The following is a 27,522-nucleotide window of genomic DNA, read 5'->3' as shown; positions in this document are numbered from 1 at the left end:
TTAGAACTTTCTGCTGCAACCTCCCTATTTAAGGACATTGGTAAAGGTCACATCCAGATCAGAACCCCTTGTGATCCTTGCACCTAACTGCTGGGAAAAGAAGGCACGTCAGGTTTGCAGAGGGAACCTTGCAGGGGGATTGCTGGGTTGTGTCTGCTGGACACTTCTCACTGTGGGAAGTGTTCTGTAAGGTAAATCCGTTCAAATTAAAGTGTTTTGCATCAAATTTATCCAAGTATTCAACAGAAGATTGTAAACATAATGTATTTGAGTGGAGACAAAAGATCTCTTTATATAATGTAGTAATGAGATGAAACAAACTCTTGGTAGTTACTTTTCCCCTGTATCGACGCATAATGTTTCAATAATTTCAGTGAAGTGTCTTGGGAATGTTTCTTTTGGCAAAATAAATCACAAGGGCTGATGATTTGTCTCGACATTGGACTAAAGGAATTATTTTCACAGAGATGGAAAAATCTTTTATTTTTACTGTGTTGCTTTGCCAAACCTTCCACAGAAGAAACTAAGCCCCTAAATCTGTGAGGAGGGGTGGTGTGCTTTCCTTCTCTTGGCAACTCCACGTGCACTGATGAACCTCCAAGGTGTCTGTAGATGTTCATCTCCTTATTAAATCATTGATTTCACCAGGTAAAGGAAAAAAATTTGGAGAGAAGAATTAACTTTAAATGCTTTTAAAGTTGAGAAAAGGAGCAAAACCTGGATAATGTGAAAAATTAAGTCCCCTTCTCCTCCCCACGGTTCAGGTTACAGTGGCAGGGGCAGAGCAGGGAGCTTTCTGACATATGGCTGCTTTGCACAGCAGAAATCATCACAATAAATGCAAAGTGCCTTCTGTGTGTCTGCTCTGTATCCTTATAGTGCTGGCTTCGTTGCTAAAAACCTCCTGGAGATGATAAAAGAATAGAGAGTGAAGGTGCAATGTTCCCCTGAGATGGTCATTCCATTGGGGAGGCTTTATTACAAAGCCAAGTTAGTAGTTTTCCTGTAGCCCCTGCAGGATGCAGATCTGGTGGCATACAGCAGAGTTTCACATTAATTTTTATCAGGATCCTGTGGGTAGCTTTATTGAGATCTGCTCAGAGGGAAGCTGCAAACCAGCCCTGGCAGGCTGCATCTGCAGCCTGAGAGGCTGGGAGGGGTGCCATGGAAAACCTGGCTGGAGAAATCCTGATGGCTCTGAAGGAGTGAGAGAGTTGTCAAAGAGCTTGATACACCCTGGACAATACATACTCATGACCAAGTCTGCAAAGAAGTCTGCTATTTAAGTGGGCCTAAATCAGGATTAATGGGGATTTTTCTTGAGTTTTAGATGTTGTGCAGGACATCAGCAATGTTGTTGGTCACGTTTCCTTTAAAATGCGGTACCTGTAAAGAATAGAAATTCCTGTTGAGTGTAATTGTGATTACTCACTTTGGGGCTGCTGCTTTGAAAAGGTGCCAGGCACCTGTGTCCTTTGTGCCTGTGATGTGTGCCAAACCCTTGACTTGTTTCTGTGCTCAATCAGTGAAAATAAAATTAAGACTTGATTATTAAAAGGAGAAGGACATAGACTTCAATGGGTGACAGCACAAACTGTGACAAGGGATCCATCACAGCAGATTTTAAAGTATCTAATGTGGAATCTGGGCATTTCTGAATATTAGCTCAGGGGAAAAGAGATGGATAATTAGGATCCTCATTCCCTGAAGCCTGGGAATATCCTTGGTCATATGCATTAGCCTCTTGGTTCCTCTGTCCTCTGTGGTTTAATGAAGAAAACCTGAGGTGTGTGATATGCAGTGACAAGAGCCTCTTATTTCCCCTCAACAAGGGACAGTGTGACTTGTTCTCATGCAAGGCTTGATCCCCATGTGCCACTGAACCATCATTTCTTTTTTTTGGAAACAATGAGATGGTAAAAATGAGACTGTAGAAATTAAAAGGTGGAGGAAATTAGAGGTTTTCTTTAGACTGAAAGACCGGTTTTCCTGCCAGGGTGAACTTGCTATATCCTACCAACCCACAGATGAACTTCTGTGCTTTGAGATCTCTCTGTGATACCCTATAATAAGCATCTTCAATATCTGTAAATATAGACAACATTTGTGGCCAGGCTGTTGCTACTTGGGAGCTTGCACAGACCTATTCCAGGACAACATATTCATGCCAATCATAAGAATTTAGTGTATTTAAGACCCCTGCTCTCAGTCAAGCAAGAATGATCTCATGAAGCTGATGTTTGTTGGGTGGAGGCAGTCAGAAGGTGCCCAACACCTGCAGAAACCCAATGCTTTCCAGCCCCCCATTCCCCAGAGTCAGCTAAAATACAAGAAGAAAATGGGAGCCAGACATTTATTGGGTGAAAAAGACCCCTGATTTTTACAAGAAATTTTGTTTCTATTTTTAGGTATCATTAGCATTGGGCTGCTCAATCCCAATGCTGATGTGGGAACAGTGGGGACAAAGCAAGTCCCCACTTAAAAACTGGTTCCACTCATGTACCACTCTAAAAATTTCTGTGATTTCTCTACAACCTTCCAAATTTCTGTCTTTGTTGCTTAAGGTATTTCCCTGTTCCCCTTTCAAGCCTCCCTCTCCCTGAAGCCAGCCTGGTAACTTACCCAGAAAGGGTGGTTCTTGCAATGGGTTTCCACAGCACATTAATAACCAATCAAGGCTGGAAGCGTAGCAGGTGGTTAAAAAGGGCCTGTTGGTCATCATTCTGAGCTCTGGCAGGAAGCCTGCCCTGGAAAATGTAATTACTGTCCAAAAGAATGCGACGAACTCTGCCAAAAATAATGAAAGTAGATCACGGTCCAAAGCCACACCAGCTGAAACATGTGGCAGTTTGTGGGGGCCGGCCAAGCGCGTCCCGCGGGGCTTGGCAGCGGCGGCTCCGCCAGAACGGCTCTGCCTGCTCTGCCTGCAGGGAAAGGGGCAAGCTTTGGAACTCCCCACACCGAGCATTTTGGGAACAAAGTGTCTGAGAGAGCTGTGGTTTTTGTTAACTCTTTGGGTTTTTTATTTATTTATTTTTTTTTATTTGGCTCTGTATCACGCACTCGGAGAAGTAACTGGTTTTTCGACCCCGAAGTAAATAGCGTGATCTGTTTTGAATTTATGGGGGGAATTTTCAACGCCCTGTCCTCTTCTTATTTTTTTTCCCATCACAAAAAATGAAGTAAGGATAAGCAGCCACAGTCTCATAAAGCTGACTTCTTCCCCTGCATTTTTCCAATGGTGCACTGGTCTATCAAAAGCTTTTTGACCAATTTCACGTACCAGGACTTTGCAGCAGAGATAAACCTTGTGAAATGATGATAAAAGAGGCAGCTCTATTTGCTGGTTTGGAAATTGCTGGCTCCAGCTTCCTGTCACAGACTCTCTAGGATTCCTTGCTGCAGTTTTTTTAGCTGGATTATTTTAAAACTATGAGTATCTTAACTTGGATTGCTTCACAGGATTGGGCTTGGAAATGGCAGCACTGGTAGTACAGCTGGCAGGATGTGCAGCATGTGGGTGCTAACAAGTTCTATAAACCTCTGAGTCCAGCTCAGATCCAGCCAGAATAGCATGGTTGTCTGAAATTATGTCTTATATTCTTCCAGGAGGTGAATGCTGGAAGAGGGGTAATAAACAAAGAAATGAGAGAGTCGACATGAATTCATTAATAGAGCCTCACTGGAGATGAGCAGGAGTGACAGCACCAAAAACACTCTTAGAAATACTATTTGGAGATATTTGCAGTTACTTGGTTGGTTGAAACGCCATTTTTGTCTAATCAGGATGAAGGGATGCTTGCAAAGAGAAGCCATAAATTTGGACATTAAAAGGCTTGTATTTTTTTTTTTTTTAACAAGCCAACAAATAAAAAAAGGCAGAACAAATCCACACCTTCACCCTTTTGAAAACATAAAGCCCATCAAAAAGTAGCAAATTCCGAGGTGGACCTCTCTGAACAAATTGGAAATCAGGTATTTATCATTAAAACCATTATTCCCTGAAGAGTGACCATGCAGAGTCACTAGCTCCTGAAAGGTCATTGAGGAGGAGTAATACAAAGAATTTTGAATAATCAGTTTCAGTAATAAGAGGCCATCATGGACCTTGCTATGTTCATCCCAATTGGCCAACTAGGGTTGCTTCCCTAAGGCAAGGGCAGCATCCCACTAAACACCCTTAACCAGGCCATTCTGATGTGATTGATTTTAGATGGGATATTCAGCAGCTTTTAACTCACTTCTCAACTTAAAACACAATTCCAGGTCTACTGTGGGGGAATTGCTGTCTTCTCCCAGAGCTTCCATCCAACCCCTTTCCTGGAGGGCTGGAAAAAGACTTTATTTCATCTTTCAGCTGTGGCTGTGGATGTTTAATTGAGGGAGACAAGCCCATAATGATAGCAGCAGCTGTTCTCTCCCCTGGGCAGAAAGAGACTCTTCAGGGACAGGGTCCTCCTTGGCACAAAAGAAAATATTCTTGTGATAGCAGCACTGAAGAGGCTGGCAGCTCCCCACAGACTTTGTAAGAAACCTCAAGAGAACACCCATGTGGCCCGTAGTTTTGGCAAGAGGAGGGAGGGCTGTGCCCCAGGGATGAAATGCTGAATAACACTCTCTCAGGAGCACAGAACTCTGCATCCAACCTGCAGGGTTTGTGCTGCACAATTATGTTGGAAGTAATCTTAGACTGGGGGATTATCCTGCATCCAGCCAGTCTCCCCATCCCCCAGGACAGACTGGCATCTGGCATCCCTCAGACTCCCCCACATGGGGTAATTGGGGGAGATATTTGGAGGGGGTTGTCAGACTGGATCACCCCTTTTGCCTGCCTGGAAGGTTTTGTGGAAGGCTTTTTGTCCCACCCATAAACAAAATGTATTTGGACTTTGGAATTTTTTCTCACTGAGAGGTTTACATAGAGCTTGTTGAGAAGTAGCATTGCCATGAAACAAAGCACAGGTAGACCCACAACCTTACAGTGACCCCCACAGATGCTTTGGGACACCTTGGTAGACACTCCTGCCACTGTCCAGAGGAAGCAGCTGGAGCTGCAAGCTGTGCATGCCAAGGGCTGGGCAGCCTCTGCAGTGGGGTGCCTCAAAGGGAGGAGATGGGTGGCAAGGAGGTGTGAGATACCTGTGTCCAGCCAAGGCCAGCACCCTAAATGTCTGTAAGAACAAATATTTATCTGCTCTAAGAAGCAAACGGTGGATTTGATCCAAAGCCTGTTAAGATCAGTGCAGGAGTTCCCCTAAACCTCAGTGAGATTTGGGTCAGGGCACAGAATGACTATTGTCAAGAGCAAATGCCTTTTTCTGATGGTGTTTGCAATATGAGGAAGCAGAACAACACAAGTTTTGTTTTCAATTTCCTTTCCTTCCTGACAGCTCAGCCATTGCCAGAGTAGATTTAATCTATTGTGCAGAGGAAAGCACGGCACTTTCTTAAATGGTGGTTACAGATAACTGTTATCAGCACTGGCTTCCCAGCAGCTTGCCTGACGTCACTGGTGATTCCCAGGCCTCTCCTTGCCTCAGAAATTTAGGATGGGCTTACCCAGTGCCAGCTGCCTGTGAGTCATCCTCCACCATGCAGCAGTCTGTACTGCACAGCAGCCAAGCAAAGGAGATTTGAGCAGACATCTCAAAATGTGTGAAAACTGCTCTTGCTAAAAGCGAGAGTTTTGCTGATGGCTTTTGGGAGGGCAGGAGCTGCCCTGGCAGTTCTGAGGGAATTGTTGCTTTTTGGATGCTCTTTTCTTCCTGCTTTCCTTCACAGATGACCAAACCATATAGTGCGTCTTTAATTGTTCTGAGGTTTTCCTCCAAGACCTTTTGAGAAAACCCAAAACAAAAGGGGAAAAATAAATTAGAATTGCTTATGTTCCCAGGGAGCCATCAGCTGAGCTGGAAGCACTGGAGCAGGGGTGATGTGGGGCAGTGGGAGGGTTTCCTTAGCACGGAAATGCCTGAACAGCAGGAATATGAACTTTTCACCCATTGTTCAGAACGTCACATTCTGCAGCAGGTGCTGTGTTTGGGATGGAGGATTACTCATGTGTGTGTGTGTAACAGCTTGATCAGCTGGGGGGGAAGCAGGATTTGGGGAGCTGTGGGCTGTTGGGGTATCCAGCACCACGCCTGACCTGACTGGATGAGTCAGTGTCATCCAGCCCTGGAAAATCCTTGCTCTGGATGATGCTTAGAGGAAAGGTCTTGAAATCCCAGGTGCTGTCAGCTCAATAAAGAAATGGCAAATGCTTTTAGAGGCATGAAAAAGACTGGAAATGTAGCAGTGGCCCTCTGCTGCAGTCAGGTGAGAAGCAGGAAGGAGCAGAGGGGAATTTTGCAGGGAAGAGTTTTTCAAATGATGAGGCAGACATGTCAGAGGTCCAGTAGGGAGAAAAGAGCTGAACTTTTCCTCTTGACTAATCACTGCTTAGAAAAGCAGCAAGCTGCCTGTATTGACATAAAACCTCAGCTAGAAATTGAACGTGTTCTCATTTAAGGCATGTGGGTTGGGAAGGGATACCCCCAAGACTGAGGTTAGAGAGAGAGGGAGTTCTGGCAGCACTTTCCTCAAAAGAAAATGTGGTGTCTGTTTTGAACTCGGTACACAGCTGAAAAGAAATAAATAAAAAAGGGAAGGTGATGTTGCAGCAAACTCCAAATGCCAAATCTCACATTTTACAGGCTGTGAGAACCATGTGGGAATAGCTCATTGTATTCTGGGTTCCATGAGCTGTTGGGGGCTTTTCTTCCAGTGAATTTTAGAGTATAAGGACGTGCTTGACTTACACAGAATTCAAGTGATGGAAGTTAAAATGTGCAAGAGCCTCAAAAGGGTCTCTCTATTGAGCAAAAACAGGCTGTGCTCACAGGTGGGGTGGACAGCTCGTCCAAGCAGGGGAGAGAGGACTGGGAAGAATTTTGTGCAGATCTTTAATGTATCCCTACACTCCTCTTTAGGATCAAAGCCACCCAATATTAAAGGGGACACCAGCCAGCAAACTCAGAGCAAAGTTGCAGTCCTGTAGAGAGAGAGAAAAGTGCCCTGGAAGTATATTTCCATACAAACCTACAGTTGGCACAGTTCCTGGGAAACAGCAGAAGGAAATCTGCCCATCTGTAGCTGCAGAGGCATGGTGGGTTTGCTGAAACAGGTGTTTGTGTTTAAGGGCTGGGGGGAGACGAGCAAGGCTTCAGCCCTTCAAAAAAACCCTACTTGGCGTCGGAGCATGTGGCTTCTTTTCTTCCAGAGCCTCTTTGGTGGCTGCCTCCCAAGGTAATTAGCACAAGGGAAAAATTGCTTACAAGGTGGAAATTGCTGGTTGGAGCCCACGGCTACGGCTGGTGTGTTTGCAGCCTGTGTTGGAGGTGTGGAATCCGTGGCTCGTGGGCTCGTGCGTCAGGGTGGAAATAGCCTGCCCTGGATTTGCACACTATAGTTAGGAACGTGCTTGTACCCACTTCTTAAACTGAGCTGACTCCTTCTGAAGTGATAACAAGCAAGTTTCAGGGACAGGAATGGCAGCCAGCAGGGTAGGTGCAACAAGTGGCTTGTCCTTATTTTTCAGGGATCGCTCAGCATCGGCTTTTTGTGATGCACCTGACTGTACAGGACATGGGTTCATACTTTGTTTCTTTGTTTTCTTTCTGCAGAAAGTGGCAGAAAAATTGACTATGAGCTTCTTTTTATGGACTTTTAACTCAGCCTGAGTCTCTAATCTCTTGCAATGCATATCCAGCTACCTGTAAAACCTTTGCAGAAGGAGACAAATCTTTGTGAGGATTAAGCAATCTGCCTATCTTAAGAGGTGCTGGTTTATAGACATAGCCAGCATGAAGATGAGCATTTTGGAGGAGGGTGGAGACAGCACTAGGTGCAGGGAGATGTATTAAATCCCTGTGTGGTATGTGTGTTTGTGTAGGCACCTTGCTTGCATGCAGAGATGTGCTTCTGCAGGCTGTTTGTGCATAGAGTGTGTGTAAATATTAAGAGACAGGGCAGCAGAGTGATTGCAGCTCAAGTAGGAAAACACTGCTACAACAATGCCACTGCGTTCATAATCCTCTGTGAGTGTTCCCTGCTTTGGTTAAATATGCAGAGACTGATGGAGATTGCCAGTGGATTAGCTCTCGTGTGGCTGGTGCCAGGGATTGATTAGCATAAGCAAATTCCTTCTCCAGCTTCACATCAGTGAGGAGAGAAATGCAGCAAGAGGTCCCTCACTGCCTGGGAGGGGACTGGGATGGTAGGGAGGAAAACTGGAGTGGGAACAGTTTGTTCCCAGTGTTAACTGGTGTGACCAAATAAATCCCAAGACTTCTGTAGTAAGCACATCCCCATAGTTTACCTTGCAGAGCTCATACATCAGCTGCTTTAATTTTTGTTCTGCTTGCAAACACAGTTTTGAGGGTTGTGGAGCTTTTCCCATGGTGTGATTTGTTTCTGTGCCATCTTTTTGGTGATCCTGCTTCAGCAGCTGGATAAAGGAGGAGCCTAAAAACCAATATGCATAGAACCCAACTCTAGGTTGGGTTTTTGGTTGATTTGGGGTTAAATTTTGGGTTTGTTTTTTTTTTTTTTTTTTTGGGGGGGGCGGGTATTGGTTTTGTTTGGCTTGGGTTTTCCTTCTTTCTGTGCTCATCAGAATGAGGGCACAAACCAGTTAATGAATGTGTTTTGAGCTGCTGCAAGTGCACCTAGTCATTATGGAAAATTTGGGTCTGGATGCTGAGCTTGTGCTCCTAAAGCAAAAATCCCCTCCTGTGCCACTCCACAAACATTCTGAGTGTGCATCAGGATCCCCTGGGACTGTCAATTGTTGATATAACATTGATCCTTTCACATGTAGCCTTGATAGTGCTGAGGACAGGGATTTGCTGATAAAACAAACCTAAGGCTTGGTAATAATTGAAAATGCAGGGTGGTTCACCAGGCAAAATGCCTGCTTATAGAAAATAGATTTCATCTCTAAGTCAGCAGACATTTCTTTAGGGAAATCCCGAATTCTGATGGAAATAAATGTTTAAAGGAACCCTGATAGTCTGGGAAGAAGCCTCCATGTAAGATACTTTCAAGTCCAAGCAACCTCTTTAGGGATTAACATCTGAATGTTAAATACAGGCTAGAACAAAAACTGTACTGGGGTAGTGAAATAGTCTTTTCCAGCAGGCAGGGGGAAGGCCACTGCCATGGGCTCTCTCCAGCCTTGGAAGAATCATATTGGAAGTTTGTTACATCTGTAGCATAGGTGCATGTTTTTATTGCCTCTTCTAAGTAAGTAAATGAAACTCCCCAACTACCTTTAGCTACAGTTATTAAGTCTTATTAAACTCAGGGGTAAAAAAGTTAATCTGCAGCATTTGCATACAGTGGTGAGTAGATTGCTCACCCAAATAAAAAAAAAAAACAAATATTCATTAAGCAAAAGCAAATTTTACAGGCTACTGAAACTGATTTGGTATATTGATAAAAGGCTTGATCAGAGAAGAGGGGAGGATGGTAGATGTCCAAGGGCTGCCTGATTTCAAACTCTAATAAGATCTTTCACTGGCTGAAAGAACTAAACCCCATATGGCTTTCCCATCACAAGTGGTTGCATGGAAATGGGAGAAGTCGGATTCAATCCCATGCTTTGCTTTGCAGGCTTTCTGGAGCTGCTCTGCTGGCCCAAAAGCAGCTGCAAGTCTGTCAGTGAGAGGTAGGATGTCTTGGGACAGGGCTGTCAGATCTTTCTCCAAGGGTTGTGTTGCACACACAGAGGCAGGCAGTGAGCTGTAACAGTGGAGTCAATGAGAAGAGCTCAGAACTAAAACTCAGTTTGTTCTAACACATTTGGTGTTCCTGATTACTAAAGCACTGCATAGCATTTGTGCATCTTGCAATACATCACAGGGAGGGACTGGCTTCTGTTAAAAGGTGGGAAGGCAATGAGATGCAGTGAGTGGTCCATGGGAAGGACATGGCTGAGCAGGGGTTTCAGCCTCTCACTGCCTTGGGACTGCCAGGACACCTGTGCCTGTCTTTGGCTCACTTGAGCAACCCTAAAGAGGTGTCTGAGGGGTCTGCTGGTGTTGAGCTCCTGAAGGCAGAAGTAATAAATAATGTGTGTGCTACTGTACAGTGGGATGAACCCCCAGCCTCTTCACTCCTCCCCACCTCATGCCAATACAGGGCTGGAGCTGCTTTGATCCCCATCAGAACAAAGTCTAAACATTAAAGTGAATTGTCCCAAAGTTGTTCCTCATTAATCAACAGCTGCAGGCACTTGGAAACATCTGTCCAGCCTGTTTGAACATTCCTTTTGCTTTGGTGGGTGCACTGAGGAGGCAGAACAAATCAAAACACGCCGTGGGGCCAGCACCACTTCTTTACCTTTCCTACAGCTGGTGTAGTGAGCAGGAGCAGGGCAGCTGGCTGTATGGACAGGGAGCTGAGTGGCAGGGAAAATTGTGTCTTTCCATGGTAAATGAGCAAAGCTGGGAATGAGAGACCAAGGGCTGAGCAGGGATGCAGGCATCCCTCAGCTCCTGTGGGCACAGGCAGCTCTTAGACACGCTGTCTCCTGGAGAGCATGGGCAGAGCTGGGTGACTCCAGCAGGTTTTGCTGTACAAAGAAGCCATCTGGGTTGAAAACTGCCTCCTTCTGCCCTCACTGTGGGTTTTTGAGGTTACATCAACTGCTGGAAGTCAGAGAAAACCCACTGAAGTGAAGAGCTTTGCCCACCGGGTGTGAGCCTGGAACCTTTATCCCTTTATCCCCTTGAGAGCCACTCCCTGGTGTGCAGGAGGATACAGCATCCCCAATCTGTACCAGGATGCCTCTGGTTCCCACAGGCTGTGCTGGGCTGGTGTCTCTTTAAAGGCAGGTCACAGAGCCCCTGAATTACAATATTCCAGTAATCCCTTTACACTGGCCTGCCCAGCCCTCCACACAGCAGGAAATGTGGGACAAGCAGGGTTTTGAGATAATCTCGTGCTTTGCAAAGCCAGTTCCCTTTGTGCTTTTAGAAAGAGCCTGCTCCTGCACAGGCAGGGGGCTGAGGGTGATGTTCCTGGCCAGATGCTGTCCCATGACCACAGAGCACTCCCAGGACCATGGCAGGTGGGGTCTGTGCTGTGCCCTACCCCACACACCCCAAAACCTCTGGTTTGTGATGGTCACTGAACCACCCAGAGATCACATTTAGCTCCTTGATCCCTTCCTCCTCAGGGATGTGGTTATTTGGTGCAAGGACAATGTTCTGCAGCAATTTCCCACACCTTGCAAACTGATCAGCTTTCTGCCCACCAAAGCTGTCTCTTGGGATGGAGCAAGAAGGAGGAGGTGTTTCTCTGGCCGTGTGCTTTGCTGAAGGTGTGCTGCTCCTTAGGAGCACAGTGGATCTTCTTTAATTTCATGGAAGTGCCAAGGCAGGAGCAACCTGGCTCCAGGGGACCCAGCAGATAGCAGTGACAACTCCATAGCTAAATAAAGCAGCATCCTCTGCTACACCAGGGGTTTGCCCATGGTTGGGAAGTGCTGTGTGAGTCACTGCTGATGGTTCCTGCTCTGATAGCCAGCCCTGCTGTGGGAGATGCTGCTTTTCCTCCTCCTGTCTCACCTGCCCAGCTCACCTTTGCCTGGAGTATGTTGGCAGCTCTCCAGAATAAATCTCCTCATGTCTTCAGCCCCTGGTGAGGCCGAGGCTTTGAAGTGAAATGACTTGGTGTTCTTTAGCTGCCCACGTGTTCTTTTTCCTCAGTCCTTGACTGTGCTGAACCCGCTCTTATTGCTCACTGAACTGTACCTGAGGTGCCTCTGGCTGCACCTTGGTGAGGCTGGCAAGCCTTGCAGTGTCCCCTCCAGGCCTTATTTCCAGCCAGGAAAGCTTCTCCTGGGAATTCCTGTCCCCAGTTAATTCATTACAGGGATTGAGTCCATGCTTCACCTGTTTCACCCAGGTTTGCTCGTGTTTCAGGATCCTGTTGCTACTGGAAAGCAGCTTGAAACACCAAGGGTCAGCTCTTTATTGCTGAAATACTGACAGCCTTTATCCCTGTCCTTGCAGTTTGGTTTCTGTGCACTTGCTGTGACTCAGAGCATCTCTGTCCCTCCACAGATGTGGGACCTGCTGCTGCTCCTTCCCTTGGCTCTAATGGAAAACTGCATTGTCAGTCTTGGGCCTTACTGGTGATAAAGTCTCATCACAAAATGTCAGATCTAATACTGGGCTCCGTCCCAGTCCTTTCCTCAGCTCTGGGAAAATGTTATTTGACAGGACAAAGTAGGATTTGGCAAATTGCTCCTATTGAAAAAATGAGGAGGAAAACATTTCTGATTTCTCAGTGTAGCCTGCTTTGCTGCCTTTTTTTTTTTTTTCCTGCCTTTTTGGGAGGCAGGAAGACTGATGAAAGGAATAGAGCAGGTAAACTGAAAATTATTAGCTGTTTGCAAGTTAAGATCTAATTGTGCTCTGAAAGGACACAAAGTGGAAGGAAGTGTTTGAGAGTTACCAAACAAATTGTTTGAGTTATCCCAAGACAGAGTTGCCTTTTTTTAAAATTCTCTCATCTGAAGTATTTCTAAGAAGTGCCATAATTTAGTAAGAATTAAAAAAAATAACTCAGAGATTAAAAATTAAAATACCATCAAATTTCAGTACCTGTACTGATCTCTGGTTTTATTGACATCAGTGGGAGTTTCCCAGGAGCCTGGTGCAGCCAGGATAGGACCTTTGATCTGTTTGATCAGTGTCCTCTGGCTCCATCAAATCAGACTGATCTAAAAGTTAGAGGAAAACATAGGAAAAGAGCAAGCAAATGGTATTAAAGCTAGCCACAAATTTAGCACATTTTAATTCTTAGCAGCAGCCCCAGCACTGGGAAAAGGCTTTTGCAAGACCTCCTTCTCTACTGAGCAGCAGCTTTGTGGTTGTGTGGTGGGGTGGGTGATGTGGAAATGTTCTCCTGATAGCAGGGGTGGTGGCACTTGTGCAGGACTTCTCAAAAGAGGAAGGATGTCTTCAGCTAATTCAAACTTGCCTAATTTCCCCTTGTGTCCTCAATTCTGCATAGATGTTCAACCACAGGTCTAGCCTGGTTTTTGTGCCCAGCAGCATGTTCCATTGATCCTTGAGCAGACTCTGCACTATCCATTGTGACAGTCCATGCCTTGGGTTTTTCCACAATCTGCTTGATTTGTGAATTAAAGTGTAAAATACAATTATTGCAACCCTAGGATTTTGTTGGAGTCTCAGAAAAAGATAAGAAAGGCCATGGGGTGGACCAGTTGTTTTCTTCTTGATTTTAGAACAAACTAGAGAAAAAGAGAAAACACAATTAACATGGTTTTTTAAAGCTGGCCTAGAGGTGAATAATAATTTAATAGCTAAGATGTTAGATAGGTGTTTCAGTGGATGCTCTATCCCACATTGCCCTCTAGTGAGGACATGGCAGAGCAAACCCTGCCTTCCTGCAGCCACCAGGACATGAAATGAGGTATTTGAATAACTGAGGACAGGGCTGGCTTCTGACATAGTGGTTTTGAGATGCAGCAGTGTGAGGAGGGGCAGTGTTCATCTGTCACCTGTGCCTGCACTGGCTGCAGCTTCCTCAATGTTTGCCTTTTTGTGAGATAATTCTCTCTCCAAGCATCTCCCTGCTGCTGCTGGATCACCAAGCACAGCTCCCTGCTTTTGGAAAAGGGGAAAATATTTCCTTTTTGCTTTTGGTGAAGGATCTTTTCCCGTGTTCTTTGTCTTGGGCTTTGCTCCTTGAAGCAAACACCAGTTCTGTGGTTTTCCCTGTACACACATGGTCAGACAGCTCTGTGGTTTGGAGATCATCACAGGACAAGCTTCCATCCCTCCTCAACCCAGCACTGATGCATCCAGAGGTGCTGCCTAGAAGGTAGAACTGGTCCTTGTCCTTCTGCCTGAGTAGCTCCATTTGTCATTGCTCCAGCTGATATGGGGCCCAGCGTGTCCTTATGTGCTTGACCATATTTACATAGAAATTAGTAATTAATGTTCAGTTTTCAGAGGTATTTGAATGCTGTCTGATTCATCACAGCCATGGAAATCTCTGCTTCATGCTAACTCTGTGCCTGAAAACTGAAGTTCTAGAGCAGTTTGTCCTGAAAGCTGTGATTTTCAGCATGCAGACAGGGAAGGGGCACAGCCTGAGTGTGTGTCTGGCAGGTGTGTGGGTGCTGACAGTGCCCTGTGCCAGTGCCACCCTCCATGGGCTGCAGGAGCCCAGGAACACCATCGTGTCCTGGGAGCAAGGCTGAGCAGCGCCGTCACCCAGGTGGCACTTGTGGGCTGAATGACAAACACTGATGCCATCTAGTGACCACACAAAATGTGACATGGAGATTTTATAAACGCCTGGTGGAAGCCACAGGTGGGGCTGGGAAGGTGGGGAGATGGGGCTGAGGAGTGCTGGGGAAAGAAATCCCTTTTTTTCTGCTCTCCCAGCCTGGCTCTTCCCTCATTTCACATCCCATGGAATGCTCCTGCAGCTGAGCAGGGATCTCCCCTGTGAGGCTTTACAGGAGCAAGGCACAGACTTGCTGGGCAGCTCTGTGGCTCGAGGAGCACAAATTCCCAGTGCACTGCTGGAGCATGGAGCACAAACCCAGCACCCCAGGACAAGGTGACTGCAGGAGGGGAGGTGGCTGTGTCCCTCCTGTGACATGGGACAGCACGGGCAGAGACCCTGGGGATTAATTTAAGCTGGCAGCACAGACTGAGTGGTCATTCCTGCAGCTTTGAGCTTGGCAGAGACTGGGCAGGGGCTGGCAGCTCCTGCTGCTGCCCTGACAGCAGTGACCCCTCACTGCAGCTCACACAGCCTGGCACTTCTCCTCCCACCACCTTCCTTTGCCCTCGTGCTGCTCTAGGTGAGAGCCTTGAAGGCTTTAATGCCCTGGGTTTCTGTGTGAGCAGCTGGCTGGGGGCACCTCTGCTGTGTCCCTGGTTATGAATCCAGCCAGGTCCCAGTGCCAGCAGCCTGGAGGAATTAGTTTGCACCCTGCATTTTAAAAATGAAGGTGAAATTGCCTCTGACCATACCAGTTTATTCTGCTTGGCTAAGCTGTTGTTGCCAGGTGTGGTTTGCCTTGCCTGGGGATGGGGGTCTCTGAGATTTTTTTTGCAGCTCTGATAATTTCTCCAGCTCCTGAGAAATGCACAGAGAGGGAGCTTGGGAGTTAAAAAGTTTCCAGATAAGGAACTTGAGGGTTGAGATAGCTGTGATGAAGTGCATTAGAAATGCACTGAGACGCCAGGCAGCACCCCCAGAGAGATCAGGAGAGTGAGCAAAGCACCCAGATGCAAATAAACTCCTTTGTGGGCCATCTCTGAAGTGCAGTGACCCCAGGACTGGTGCTGGCACGTCCCTGCTGAGGTGCCCCCCTCACCAGGCACAGGGTCCATCAGCAATGCCTTCCCTCAGAGGGAACCAGCTCTGCTCCACACAGCTCAGTCTGTCCCTGCTCCCTTCAGAAAACCATTTACAAGGGTCCTTGGGGGACTTTTTTTGTTGCTTTTCCCAAATGTTGTTGTTATCCCAAATATGAAAGTACCTAATATGTTCTTATTGTCTAATTTACAAATGTTTTGTGTTATCTTTGCTGCCTCTTTGTCTGGATTATCCTTGTGTCCCCCTGCCTTTCTGCCCTGGATAATTGAGAGCTGGCTCTGTGCCTGTAGCATTCCTGTTTCAGGGCCAAAATGGGTGTGAAAATAAATGCTTCTAAATACTGTATTGAAACAAATAAGCAATTTACTCATAATAGCTCTTCTCCTGGCGTTACACTGGCAATTTCATGCAGGTTTTTTAGAAGGAGCAAGCAGTTGTGAGGGGCTGGAAGATCCACACAGCATGAATATTTGTCATGGGTGTCTGATGGGGAGAAGGGCTTCGCAGACATGGAAAAGTGCTCCTACTTCTGCAAAGGGACTTTATCCAGCAGTCTGTGACAACGCTAGTTTCACAGATTTGCTGTCCCTAATGTCTGAAAATTCTGTCTACCAGGATTTTAGCTGGAGGTGGCAAAGACAGAGCTGCCCATGAGGAGAAGGCAGGGCTGCTTTACCTTGTGTTGTTGAGTAAGACATCTTTGAGAGCAGCCAGCCGACCAAAACACAGCATATGTCCACACTGTCTCCTCAGCTCAATAGAAATCCTTCAGCATTATCACACCTCCATCTGTTCGTTTTCCTGAAGAGATATGGAAAAGCAAAACACATTTAAGGTGCTCTTTTGCTTGGAGCATTCAGCACAGAGTCTGTTCCTGTCTATTTGGCATCACTGAGGTAATACCATCTTACAGCAGACAAGCAGAACAACTTGCAGTGAATAACCAGAGCCTGGTGCTAATCTTCTCTTTTCTCTCTCCCTGTAGGGATCCTGTTTACCATGCTGGTATTTGGGCCAGCCTGTGGATTTATCTTGGGCTCCTTCTGTACCAAAATCTATGTGGATGCTGTCTTCATTGACACAAGTAAGGAGAACTGGGTTTGGTTTCAAATCAAATACACTAAAGTTTTATCATCAGGACAAAAATGTTGATTCTCACAAGCAGGAAACTGTGATTCCATCTTCAGTGCCTCTTGCATGTATGAGTGTCACATTTAGAAGGGATTTAAGACTGGGATTCAAAAGGTTTCAGCTCTGTTCTGATAAATAACAGATTTTAATGGTTCAATTTTGTTCCTTTCTGTGTTTTTTTTCTGTGAGATGAGTTTCATCCCAGCTCTTAAAGGACACCTTGAAATGGCACTGTGGCATTGTCATGCCAGGGGAGCTGTGTCCAGAGCACAGTGAAATCTGGAGAGCTGCCCCCTCAGGGTGTGGGGGAGCCAGCCAGGTTCTGATGGAGGCACACCAGGAGGATCCATGCCCAGCACTTCTGCCCATGACCCTGGAGGGGATGGATGGGCAGCATCAGTCCCACAGCGTTGTTGCTTTTTCTCCAAAACATTAAATAATTATTGCTCATCTTGACTTCACTCGGGTTAAAGCAGATTGTTTGCAAATTGTCCTTTTGCAAATTGTCCTTTTGTTCGATCTGACCAAATTCTGCTTTTTTTGGTGCCTGCACTGTGTGTTCTTCGCCATGAGAGGGCAACATGTAACAGGCTTTTTTCTGCTGCTCCCCTGCCCTCTGCTACCCACGGCAAACTTGATGCTTCATTCCTTTCCCTCAGTTGTTCAGGTGCTTTTTCCACAGTTCTCAGCTCCATGGGATCCCACAGACCCTTATGAAGGGTTTTGTCCCTTAAATGTATTGTCACAGAACACATTTGGATGGAGTTGAACCTTGCAGGACTCAGAACAGAATTGTGCAAATCTGCAAAATTGTTGCTGCCTTTTTTTGATCTCACGTGCACATGGCAGCTAAGAAATGTAAATAATATCAGCTGAGAAAGAAGTATCTTTTGGGATGGCTGAGGCATTTGGCTGCAGTTTGGTCAAACACCACATGGCCCTTTTTCATTCCTTGGCTTTACCAAAGCCTTGTTTGGCAGAGGAACTGTCTGAAACCTGTTAGATATTTTACCATTTAGTATAGTTTACACTAAAATATGAATGTACAGAAGAAAATATTTTATCTCCCAGTAGGTGAAGCTGTGGAACTCCTCACCATAAGGTGCTAAAAATCTCCAAATGGATTTTAAAGCAATTGGACAAGTGTATATATATGAAAAAAATGAACATGACACCAAATCTAGCTTGGAAAGCCCCCAGGCCACAAGAATAATATATGCTGACTTTATTCTTTGTAGGCTTTCTGGGCAGCAGCAGTTGGTTGCCATCAAAGACAAGATGCTGACCTAGCTGAAAAGTTAATTTGGTATCTTCTGGCCATTTTCAACATAAGACATTGCTCAGTATTTGCAGCCCAAAAAGCCCCAGACAAATACTGAGCCACAGAGAAGAGCTGTAGAACATGAGTGCTGAGAAGCCTGGGAGGGCTGTGGCTCAGCCACTTTCCAGGGAGGTGCAGTGCTCTAAAACTCCAAACCTGGAGTTTGACTGACTGGCTTTGGCCACGGTCAGTCACTGTCGTGCAAAAGCTGAGGCACACATGGCCTCTGTTTGTTTTTGTATTTCCACTTTGCAGCTGGCTCTACCTTGGAGCTCGAGGTGGCACAAGGAGAACCAGCTCCAGGGGGCTGAGCCTTGTCCTGCCCCCTGTTTTGGGCAGGTGTGGGATGCCAGGGCGTGCTGCTGCACTGCCACCACCCAGCAGCTTCTTTAGGAAGGGAATATGAAGAAAACTCTGATTTGCCTGACTCCTCTCGCTGCTGTATTCCTAAGAACCTGAAAAAAATGCACTTCAGGCAGGAGGAAATGACAGCAGAAGAATCCAGTCCCTCCACAACACTATTTTTCAAACTTTATCTATATTTGAGAGGTACGTGTTATTTTCCCTAAGGAGAAAAGAGTTTCCTTCTGTCTCTGCTTGAGAGACAACTTGATTACCTCACTTGAGACAGATTTTTCAGAGTGGCAGTAACCAGAGAGTCACCATGAACAGAGGAGCTTGTTATTCCAGCCATGTGGACCTGGGTCTCCCCCAGGAATCAGCTCCAGCACTGGGCACCCTTGTGGGGTGGCCAAAACAGTTTTTCCTCTCCTGCTGGTTATTTGTATTTCCTCACACTGACTCCAGACCTTTCTTGGGCCTTACCTGATCCTCTAGCCTTTTATTTTGCTTTTCTTCCTTTTCTGATTATTTCTGTACTTTTCTGAGTCCATTTGATGCTGTGGGTGGGTTTCTTTTCCAATATTTAGGACTGTTTCACCCTCCACAGTCACAGATGCCCTTAAGGCCCAATTGCCCATCTCTCTTTGGCTGAAAAGAGAATTCAAAGCAGAGGGGGCATAGAGCTCCTGGGAAAACAGCAGGGTTGGAGGTGCAGTGTCCTTCTCTGTGCAGGTCTGAGCCAGTAGGTGCCAGGTGAGTGTGACACATTGGGACAGAGCTGCCCAAAACCTCAGTGCCAGCCCAGGGGACACTGGTGTGCAGCAGCCTCCTAGAGCTGGCAGAGCCAAAACCACAAGGTGTTTTTTTGGCTGTGATGACAGAAGCTGGGTGTACCATTTGGATAGAAGAGGTGATGGGAGCTGGTCCTAAGGATCTCTTGGATACAGAGGACACCATGCACTGCTGGCTCACACACTACAGCTGTGGGGTGCACTGTGGGCTCCCACCTTGTGCCTTGTGACCCTCACCATCCAACAAAGGCCCAGCAACCACCCTGCAGCCCACAGGATCCTTCACACCATTGTCTTCCCCTCCCTATCACAGCTATCAGGTTCCTGGCTTGGTAATAATTAGCACAGACTCCATATATTACAGAATAATTATTGATCAATAATAATCTTTATTAATAAATCCATCCAATCTCTTTTATAGACAGTTACAGTATAGGTGTACTTGATTGGTTTTTTAATTAAAACACTGTCACCATTGGCTATTAGGAAGCCCTTTGGTAAACAAATCTTCATAACACATGTTCACAGTACCAGGTGTAGCAAGTGGAGGTAAGAATTTTTTTTCATTCTTTTCTGTGATCTTGATTGGTCTTTTAATTAAAACACCATCACCATTGGCTATTAGGAAACCACCCTTTGGTAAACAAATCTCCATAACACGTGTTCACAACATCAGGTGTAGCAAGTGGAGGTAAGAATTGTTTCTCATTCATTTCTCTGATCTGGGTTGGTCTTTAATTAAAACACCCTTTGCTAAACAAATCTCTGTAACACATTCCGCATGTCCACAACATCAGGTGTAGCAAGTGCAGGTAAGAATTGTTTCTCATTCTTTTCTCTGATCTGGGTTGGTCTTTTCATTCAAACACCCTTTGGTAACCAAATCTCTGTAAGGCGTTTCACATGTCCACAACATCAGGTGTAGCAAGTGGAGGTAAGAATTGTTTCTCACTCTTTTCTCTGATCTTCTCGCAGACTTTTCCCAGAACAATGCCTGGGAAGGTTACCTGTGGCTCTGTGTGACCGGGCAGAGCTGCTCTCAGCTCCCCACGGCCAAGCCCCTGACCGGTGTTTGCTCCCCTCACAGGCAAGCTGGACATAACCCCGGACGACCCTCGGTGGATCGGAGCGTGGTGGGGAGGCTTCCTGCTCTGCGGTGCCTTACTCTTCTTCTCGTCCCTGCCCATGTTCGGCTTCCCGCAGGCGCTGCCGCCGCGGCCGGAGCGCGCCGGGGACAGCGAGCAGGCCATGCTGCCCGACAGGGACTGCCAGCGCCACAAGCCCAGCAACGGCGTCCTGCGGCACCCTCTGGATGGGGACAGCAGCACCACCTGCTTCCAGCAGCTGCGAGGTGAGGCCAGCCCGGCAGCAGCTCCTCTGTCCCGCCAAAAGCCACCCAAGAAGTCACCTGGCCCAAGTTTCCATCCTTAGCTTCTCTTTAATTCTCTCTGGCGCTGTCTGTGTCTGAAAGAGAGGCTTCGTTCCACTTGAAGGCTGTGGGTTTGGTTCTTTTAAACTGCAAAGCTGGGAGTTGTTCAGCCTGGAGAAAAGGAGACTCAAGGGTGACCTTATCACTCTCTACAGCTTCCTGAAATGTGGTTGTATTCAGGTGGGGTTGGTCTCTTTTTCCAGGCAGCGCTGAGAGAACCAGAGGACACAGTCTCAAGCTGTGTCAAGGGAAATATTGGTTGGAAATATATTAGGAAAAAAATATTTTGATTAAAAATATATTTCTAATATATTATATAAATATCTAAAATAAAATATATCTATAATAATATAATAAAATATAAATATATATATAAATATATAATTAAATCTATATTCAATTGTTAGAAATATATTTCTAATATATTTTATATAATAAAAGATATAATTTTATATTAAACTATATTTTATCTAAAATATTTTTATAAATATATACTTTTATCTTTATATAAATTTATATTTTTTATAATTTAAATACATAATTTTTATTATATATTACAGCTATATGTTTATATAAAATATAAGTTTTTATATAAAATATATTTCCTAATATATTAGGAAAAAGTTTTTTTACAGAAGGGGTGATCAAGTTCTGGAGTGGCCTTCCCAGGGCTGTTGTAGAGTCAGCATCCCTGGTGACTAAAAGACCAGATCCCTGGTCTTCTAAAAAAGACTAGATGTGGCACTGGGTGCCATAGTTTAGTTGATGTGTTAGGACCTGGGTTGGATTCCATGATCTTTAAGGTGTCTTCCAACCCTTTGATTCTGTGAATTCTGTGAGAAATGCATGATAGTCCTGTAGGGTTGCTAAAAAATTATGAAGGGGAGCAGAGTTGCCAGAGCAGTTTGTGAATTTCTCTCCAGTGTACTGTCCTGCTCCCCTCTGCCTCCCAAAACAGAGAGCGAGCCAGCAAGGGCACTTAAAAAAAAATTGGGAGCTCCCAGCACCTGAGCTTCAGCCTAGTGCAATCCCAGATACAAAGCAATGAGTGCTGGGCATCACCACAGCGCTCAAACTGAAATGGAAAGAGGGAGATCCAGCCTAGAATAGCAGCAAAATGGCAGGGCAGAGCATGACTTGTAGCAAATTAGAGAGAAAGCCTCACATCATGTCCTACAGTGATGGAAATGGAGGTGACTCTAATCAAAGTCAGCTGAGGGCCCAGCATTTCGTGGGAGAGTGTGGGCACATATCCTTTCTCTAGGCTGTACTGGAAAATCCTTCATCTGAGAGGGTGTTTCTGTAGCACTGGTGGCTGCTTCCCACTCCCTGTTGCCGTGGCAGAGCAGGTTTCATTACTGCCTGATGCATTTGGATAAATGAGGACAAAATCACTTACTCCCTGTGCAGCCACCTTAATTGGGAGTTGAATGAAGTGCGGGTGGGAAGGAAAAAGAGACTTTGGGGGAAAAAGTGTTGTCCAAATATATAAAACCGCCTTGAATACTAGATGTGGTTGTTCGTTAAGGGAAGGTCAAAGATGTGAAATTTTGACTTGATGAGGAAATGCAGAAGAAAGGTAAAGGGATAAATTGTTTGAAACTCTGTTAGTAAAATTCATTTCTTCATCCTTTCATCCTTGTTGCAAGGATTTTCTCTTGAACGGGCTTTTCCCATGATATGTCCATATGGATAGTTCTGTGGCTTTTGTTGTGTACACATCATAGTGCCTGCTTCTGGCCACTGAGCTTTTGGAGTGGGCACTGGAAATGTTTGCAGGTTTTCATGTAGATAAATAAAAGAAAATGACGTATCCCTGCTGCATGGAGGGGCAGCAGTTCAGCCTGAGGATGGTGCTGAGCATCTTGCACACAGGGAGGCCATGGGGGGTTCACTGAGCATCTGTTGCTCATTGAAGTAGAGAAATTAAACTGCCACATCCAGATGCTTCAAGTATTGATTACATCAGGAGGCACCACAGGCCTCCACGTTAGCCCTCTCACTGCAGGTAACCCCATTTCGGATCACTCAGTATCCCAGGAGCCTCTTTTGAGATGGACTTTGAAATAAAATTTACACGACATCAAATAAGACAAGGAATGACCTTTTTGTTTATTCCTTTGAGGCTATCACAGATGACACGGCAGCTGACATCTCCTTTCAAATCCCTTGCCACTGTTGTCATGGTCAGAATGTGGTCAGGAGTCATGTTGCTGAAGTGAGGCAAACACACCTCATCATTCCTGATGAGCAGTGTTTCAGGTGATGGTTTAATCTTTCTGTGGGTATACATTGCTTTGGTGGCAGCTGAAATATCTGCAGGCATTCTTTTGTGGCAGATCTTAAGTCTCCTTAATCTATTTGTTGATTCTCCTTTGGAGAAAGTTAAGACTGTTCAGGGAGAAAGTTAAGACCACTTGGGGAAAGTCAAGACTGCTTTTTCCTGGGGTAAAAAAGGCTCTTAGCTATATACAGAGGTTAAAAATATGTATGTGCATGCACAGTCGTGTCTTCTGTCCTAGTATGACCTTGGATTTTGCATGAATTTGTGGTGCTGAACAGAATCCATGGAATCATAAAACGGCATGAGTTGGAAGGAACCTTAAAGGTCATCTAGTTCCAACCCCCTTGCCATGGGCAGGGACACCTTTCACTAGGCCAGCTTGTTCAGAGCTCCATCCATTCTGGCCCTGAACACTTCCAGGGATGAGACAAGCACAGCTTCTCTGGGAACAGCAGAGGATTTGCCTGTACAGAGGGTTGGGACCAGAGATGCTCCTTGGGGTTTGTATGGCCACGACTCTGACTCATTTTTAGCAAGCATTTTTCTGCAGCTGGTCCTGTTCAGAGCTGTTCCTGCTGTGTGTCCATGTCTGCACGGAGGTGTGGATTGTCCATCTCTTGTCAAGTGTGGGGAGAAAGAGCTGTTTCTCTGGACTGATTAGGCAAACACCCTCTGTATCAATGGCACATCCTTAGAGGATGAACTTCGTCTCCTTTTTGGCTACTGAAGGAGCTTTTTTTTTTTTTCTTACATTTTTTTTTCCAAGCCTTACAAGACTGTCACAAGAGAAAGGTCATGGTAGGAGAGGGAGCAGGGCAGTGTCAGCTGGGGACATACTCTGAGCTGGGTCATGGCTGTCATCTAGAGACGTGGCACGGCTGGCAAGTGGGAGGATGCTCCAGACACCACAAGATCTGCTGGGAGATGGAGGGCTGGCTGAGATTCCTTGGCTTTCTCCAGCCTTAGCACGCAAAAAAAAAAGCCAGGACTAATATAAAAGGAACATGCTCAAAGTATTGATCTTTTACATCTCTGTCAAAGTCTAAGCAGGAGGGAGGGCCCAGCTTTTGGAAAGCCCTGGCATCTCTTCCTGTGGGGTATTTTCATGCCAGGAAAGAAGCAATCTTAAGAGGAGCTCTAAACTTGAAATGTAAGTGGTGCCTTTGAAGAGCACGAGGTGAAGAGGCAATCAAAGGCAGTGGAGGCAGCAGGGGGCTCAGCACAGGGGCACGGCAGCTCAGGCAGGAAAGCTTTGGGACAGTCCTGGGAGCTGCTTCCCATGGCTAAACTGGCACATGGATGCTGCACCGCTTTGCCTGATTAGTATTTCATTTCAGCAAAGCAAATCCATTTGGGAGCGCAGAGAAGTGAAGGATTAACAGCAGTGGAAGTCTGAATAAATGCTGCCATTGCTCTTTGCTCCCTCCTGGCAGGGTTGTTCCAGCCCTGTGCTCTCCATGTGGTCTGTGAGAGCTCTTCAGGCATGGGGTGTGCAGTCCCTGCTCTGCTGGGGGGCACAGCTTTGCTTTCCTGCCTCTGCTCTGCCTTGGGGACCTCTCTGCTCCTCAGGCCAGAGAAGATGCTCAGCTCTATCAGGGCACCTATGCCTTCTGCTTGAGTCTGTCCACATCTGCCCTCTCTCTCCCTGCCTCTCTCACACCACCTGCTCTGGAATGTGCTTGGGAATTGTTCATTAAAACCCTTCCCTTTTTTTCATGCAGAAATGTCACATCTATTGAATTGAGCGGCCAATTCTGATGAAATTTGATTTCAGAATGCTTCCTCTGCATGATCTTTAACACCTCTGAAGCATTCTGCCCTAAATGCATTCTGTTTTGCAGTGATTTAAACCAGAAATTCGTTATGTTCTGCCGCTCTGTCTAGCAAGAGAGATTAAAACCCTAAAAGGATTGAAATTGATACGGAATCCTCCAGGTTTGGAAAGGGAAGCTCATTCATGAGGAATTAAAAGAAAACTCACTGTGGAATTAAATGTATTTCAGAACTGCAAATTCCCTGGATTTGGAAACATTTTGGTTTCTTTCCAGCTTCATTTTCAAGAGTGTAGGAGAGCTGGGACGTACAGCTGACAGCTGCCTTGTCTTCTGTTTAGTTCTGCCCTGCTCCCTGTACCATTCTGCTGAATTCCTAGAGAGGGAGCTGCTCTGAATCTGGGATTTCTCTCCCAGAAAGTGCTCACTGGGAGCAGAGTGCTGGGCCAGAAACTCCCAGCTGTGCAGGGAGGACCTGGACCATGGGGAGCCTGTAATCCTCAGTGGGAGTTCATGGGATTGGGCAGGATTAAAGGCTAACAAGGGGAGGTTTTAACTCCTGACTTCTCATGACTGATAGTGACAAGCTTTTGGAGAGGGCTCCATCTATACCTTCATTCTCAGCTGCAGAGGTGAGGCTGTGGCTGGTGGTTTAGACTTCAATGCCTTTTTGGATTTGGGTCTTGTCCCCTGCAAACACTTTAAAGGCTTGCTGAGAAGTCCAAGTCTTAGGTGAGAAGGTGGTGATCATAAAAGTCATCAGGTTCTGTCAGTCTTTGAGTTTTCTTTGGCTTGGGTATCATGAGGGTGCAGATACTGTTGTCAGGTTTTTCTTGGCTGTTTCCAAGCCAGCATCTTGTTGTCAGCACCCTTAAAAAATTCAGAAAGGCTTTCAGCCTGCACACCTCAGGGTCAAAGCTGAGCAGCAGCTGAAGGCAGGCAGAGCCTGTCTCCAAAAAATGCTTTTCCATGACTTCTGTGTCACAGGTGAGGGAGGTTTGTGTCCTCCTCTCAAGTTGAGTAAAGGTGGCTCCTGCAGGGAAGATGATAGACTAGAAGGACCTGCTTTCCATGCTTGAGTATGTAACTGCTGCTTCAAGCTTGCATCTTGTCTGGAAGGCTTTTTTTATTTATATGTCATGCTTTTCCCTCATATCCATTGTGATAATTTTGCCAAGGCCACGTGGAACTTCAGCATACTGAACTCACCTGAGATATCTTCAATGCCTCTTGCCTTACTCCATATTCTCTTTTACAGGAGCCACCTCTTTCCAGAACGTGTTTTATTCTTGCTGCCTGTGCTGTTTTCTTCATCCTATTTTTCCTCAAGCCAGGTGGAGGTTTTGCCTTTTGCTTTCTCTTCAGACCTGAGGCTTGCTGCTGACATGGGTAGTAGAAAGTCATATTTGGCTCACAACTACATTTTGCCTTTCCCTCACCACTCTGTCCTGGGTGGACTGGGCTGTAAACCTCCCTCTAATTTATTACTTTGCTTTCTGTGTTCTTCATCTTTACTGCAAATTGAAAACATGTCTCTGTAGGGTGCTCCAACCAGAAACAGGGGCCTTGGTGATTGTAATGTTCCAAACAATTCATTTCAAGCACCAACGTGATGATTATAGTTTGTCGTTTCTGGAGAGTAGTTAAACCTCGTGTAATGAGGTTGCCAATTATCCCCGCTACTCCCCGATGTGCAGTGACAAATCAAAGCTACTTGGTGTACATAAGTGTGTGCATTTGTCAAGCCCCTGGCCTGTCATCCACAGAGGCCCCACGGAGGGAGACGGGCAGGGGGTTTGGATGCCTTGGCACCGGTGTTGTTTGAGAGTGAAAAGGTGGGAATTCATGGGAATTGTGGGGGATATTAGAGAGCTTTGGGACAGCCACCCAAATCCCTCCCAGCTTGTGGATGATCCTGTGACCAGCACTGCACCTGGATGGTCTGAGGAGTTGGGATTAAAGCACTTTTCACTACTTTTCAGTAGTGAGAAGAGGCGTTGTGTTCTCCTCAGTGCATCTTGCCAGGGCAGCGGGAATCGCTTTTCTGCCGCCGTTTCTGGAGCGTGGCGGGTGCATCGGGATGAGGATGGGAAATGAGCTCATCCTTCTGGGAGTGGGAGGCTGAGTCTATCTATGCCGTGTCTGCTGCACCTTGTGGGTTCTCCAGGTAGATTTTTGAGACTCTCTGGACTCCTAAAGACTTTTCTCACTGTGTAAAAGGACTTCATTTGAGCTTTGTAGCTGCAAAGGGCCACTCCAGAGTGTTCAGGTAACCTTTGGGTAAAGCTGCAGGGTAACCTTCACCATGACACCCTCTTGGGTTGGCTCCAATGGAGAAAAGCCATCCATAGCAGTTGTGTTCCCCAGGGCTTCACTGTCCCCCATCAGGCATTTCCATTCCTACTCCATACCCAGCACCATATGCCAAGCAGCTGAAACCATGTCACTCTAGTCCATTGAGAGATTTTTAAACTTTGCTGCTGACTTTTTACCTTTTTCCCTGAGGTATTTCACCCCAAGAACTGAGACAGATGAGGCAGCAGCCCATGTCAAATGATTGATCTTAGCAAATGGCAGTAGGAAGATGAAAGGATATTCAATTCAATAGGGAACCCCATGTTATTTCCCTTAGAAAATGAAAGAGAATGAGTTGGCCCTGGCTGAGGAGATGGTGGAGGCTGCTTGAGTTGTCTGTGCACTCTTTGCACTGAGTTTTGTGTCCCACACGCCTCATGGTACAGAGTTGCAGTAGACAGTGGTCAGACATTCAGCAGAGGACAGGATGTGTCCCAGAAAACTCACAGGAAGGAGAAGCAATGATTGTGGAATCAAGGAATCCCAGAAAGATTGGGGTGGGAAAGGACTTTAGAGATCATCTTGTTCCAGACACCTCACCATGAACAGGGATACCTTCCTCTAGACCAGGTTGTTTACAGCCCCATCCTGCCTGGCCTTGAATGCTTCCAATGGCATCCACAGCTTCTCTGGGCAACCTCTTCCAGTGTCTCACACCCTCTCTGTAAAGAATATCTTTCTTA

At 46.1% G+C, this 27,522-nt stretch overlaps 1 protein-coding gene across 1 annotated transcript in view; it reads left to right on the top strand.

Annotated features, from left to right (window-relative positions):
- SLCO3A1 (solute carrier organic anion transporter family member 3A1) overlaps positions 1-27,522 on the top strand; it is a 132,489-nt gene that overhangs the window by 84,726 nt on the left and 20,241 nt on the right. The window contains exons 3-4 of the mRNA XM_030228372.2: positions 16,400-16,498; positions 20,087-20,350. Coding sequence (XP_030084232.2) covers positions 16,400-16,498; positions 20,087-20,350 — 363 coding nt within the window. The remainder of the gene's footprint in view (positions 1-16,399; positions 16,499-20,086; positions 20,351-27,522) is intronic.

Source organism: Serinus canaria, chromosome 10 (assembly GCF_022539315.1).
Source record: "Serinus canaria isolate serCan28SL12 chromosome 10, serCan2020, whole genome shotgun sequence".
Lineage (NCBI taxonomy): Eukaryota > Metazoa > Chordata > Aves > Passeriformes > Fringillidae > Serinus > Serinus canaria.
This window is presented reverse-complemented; position numbering and strand designations above follow the sequence as displayed.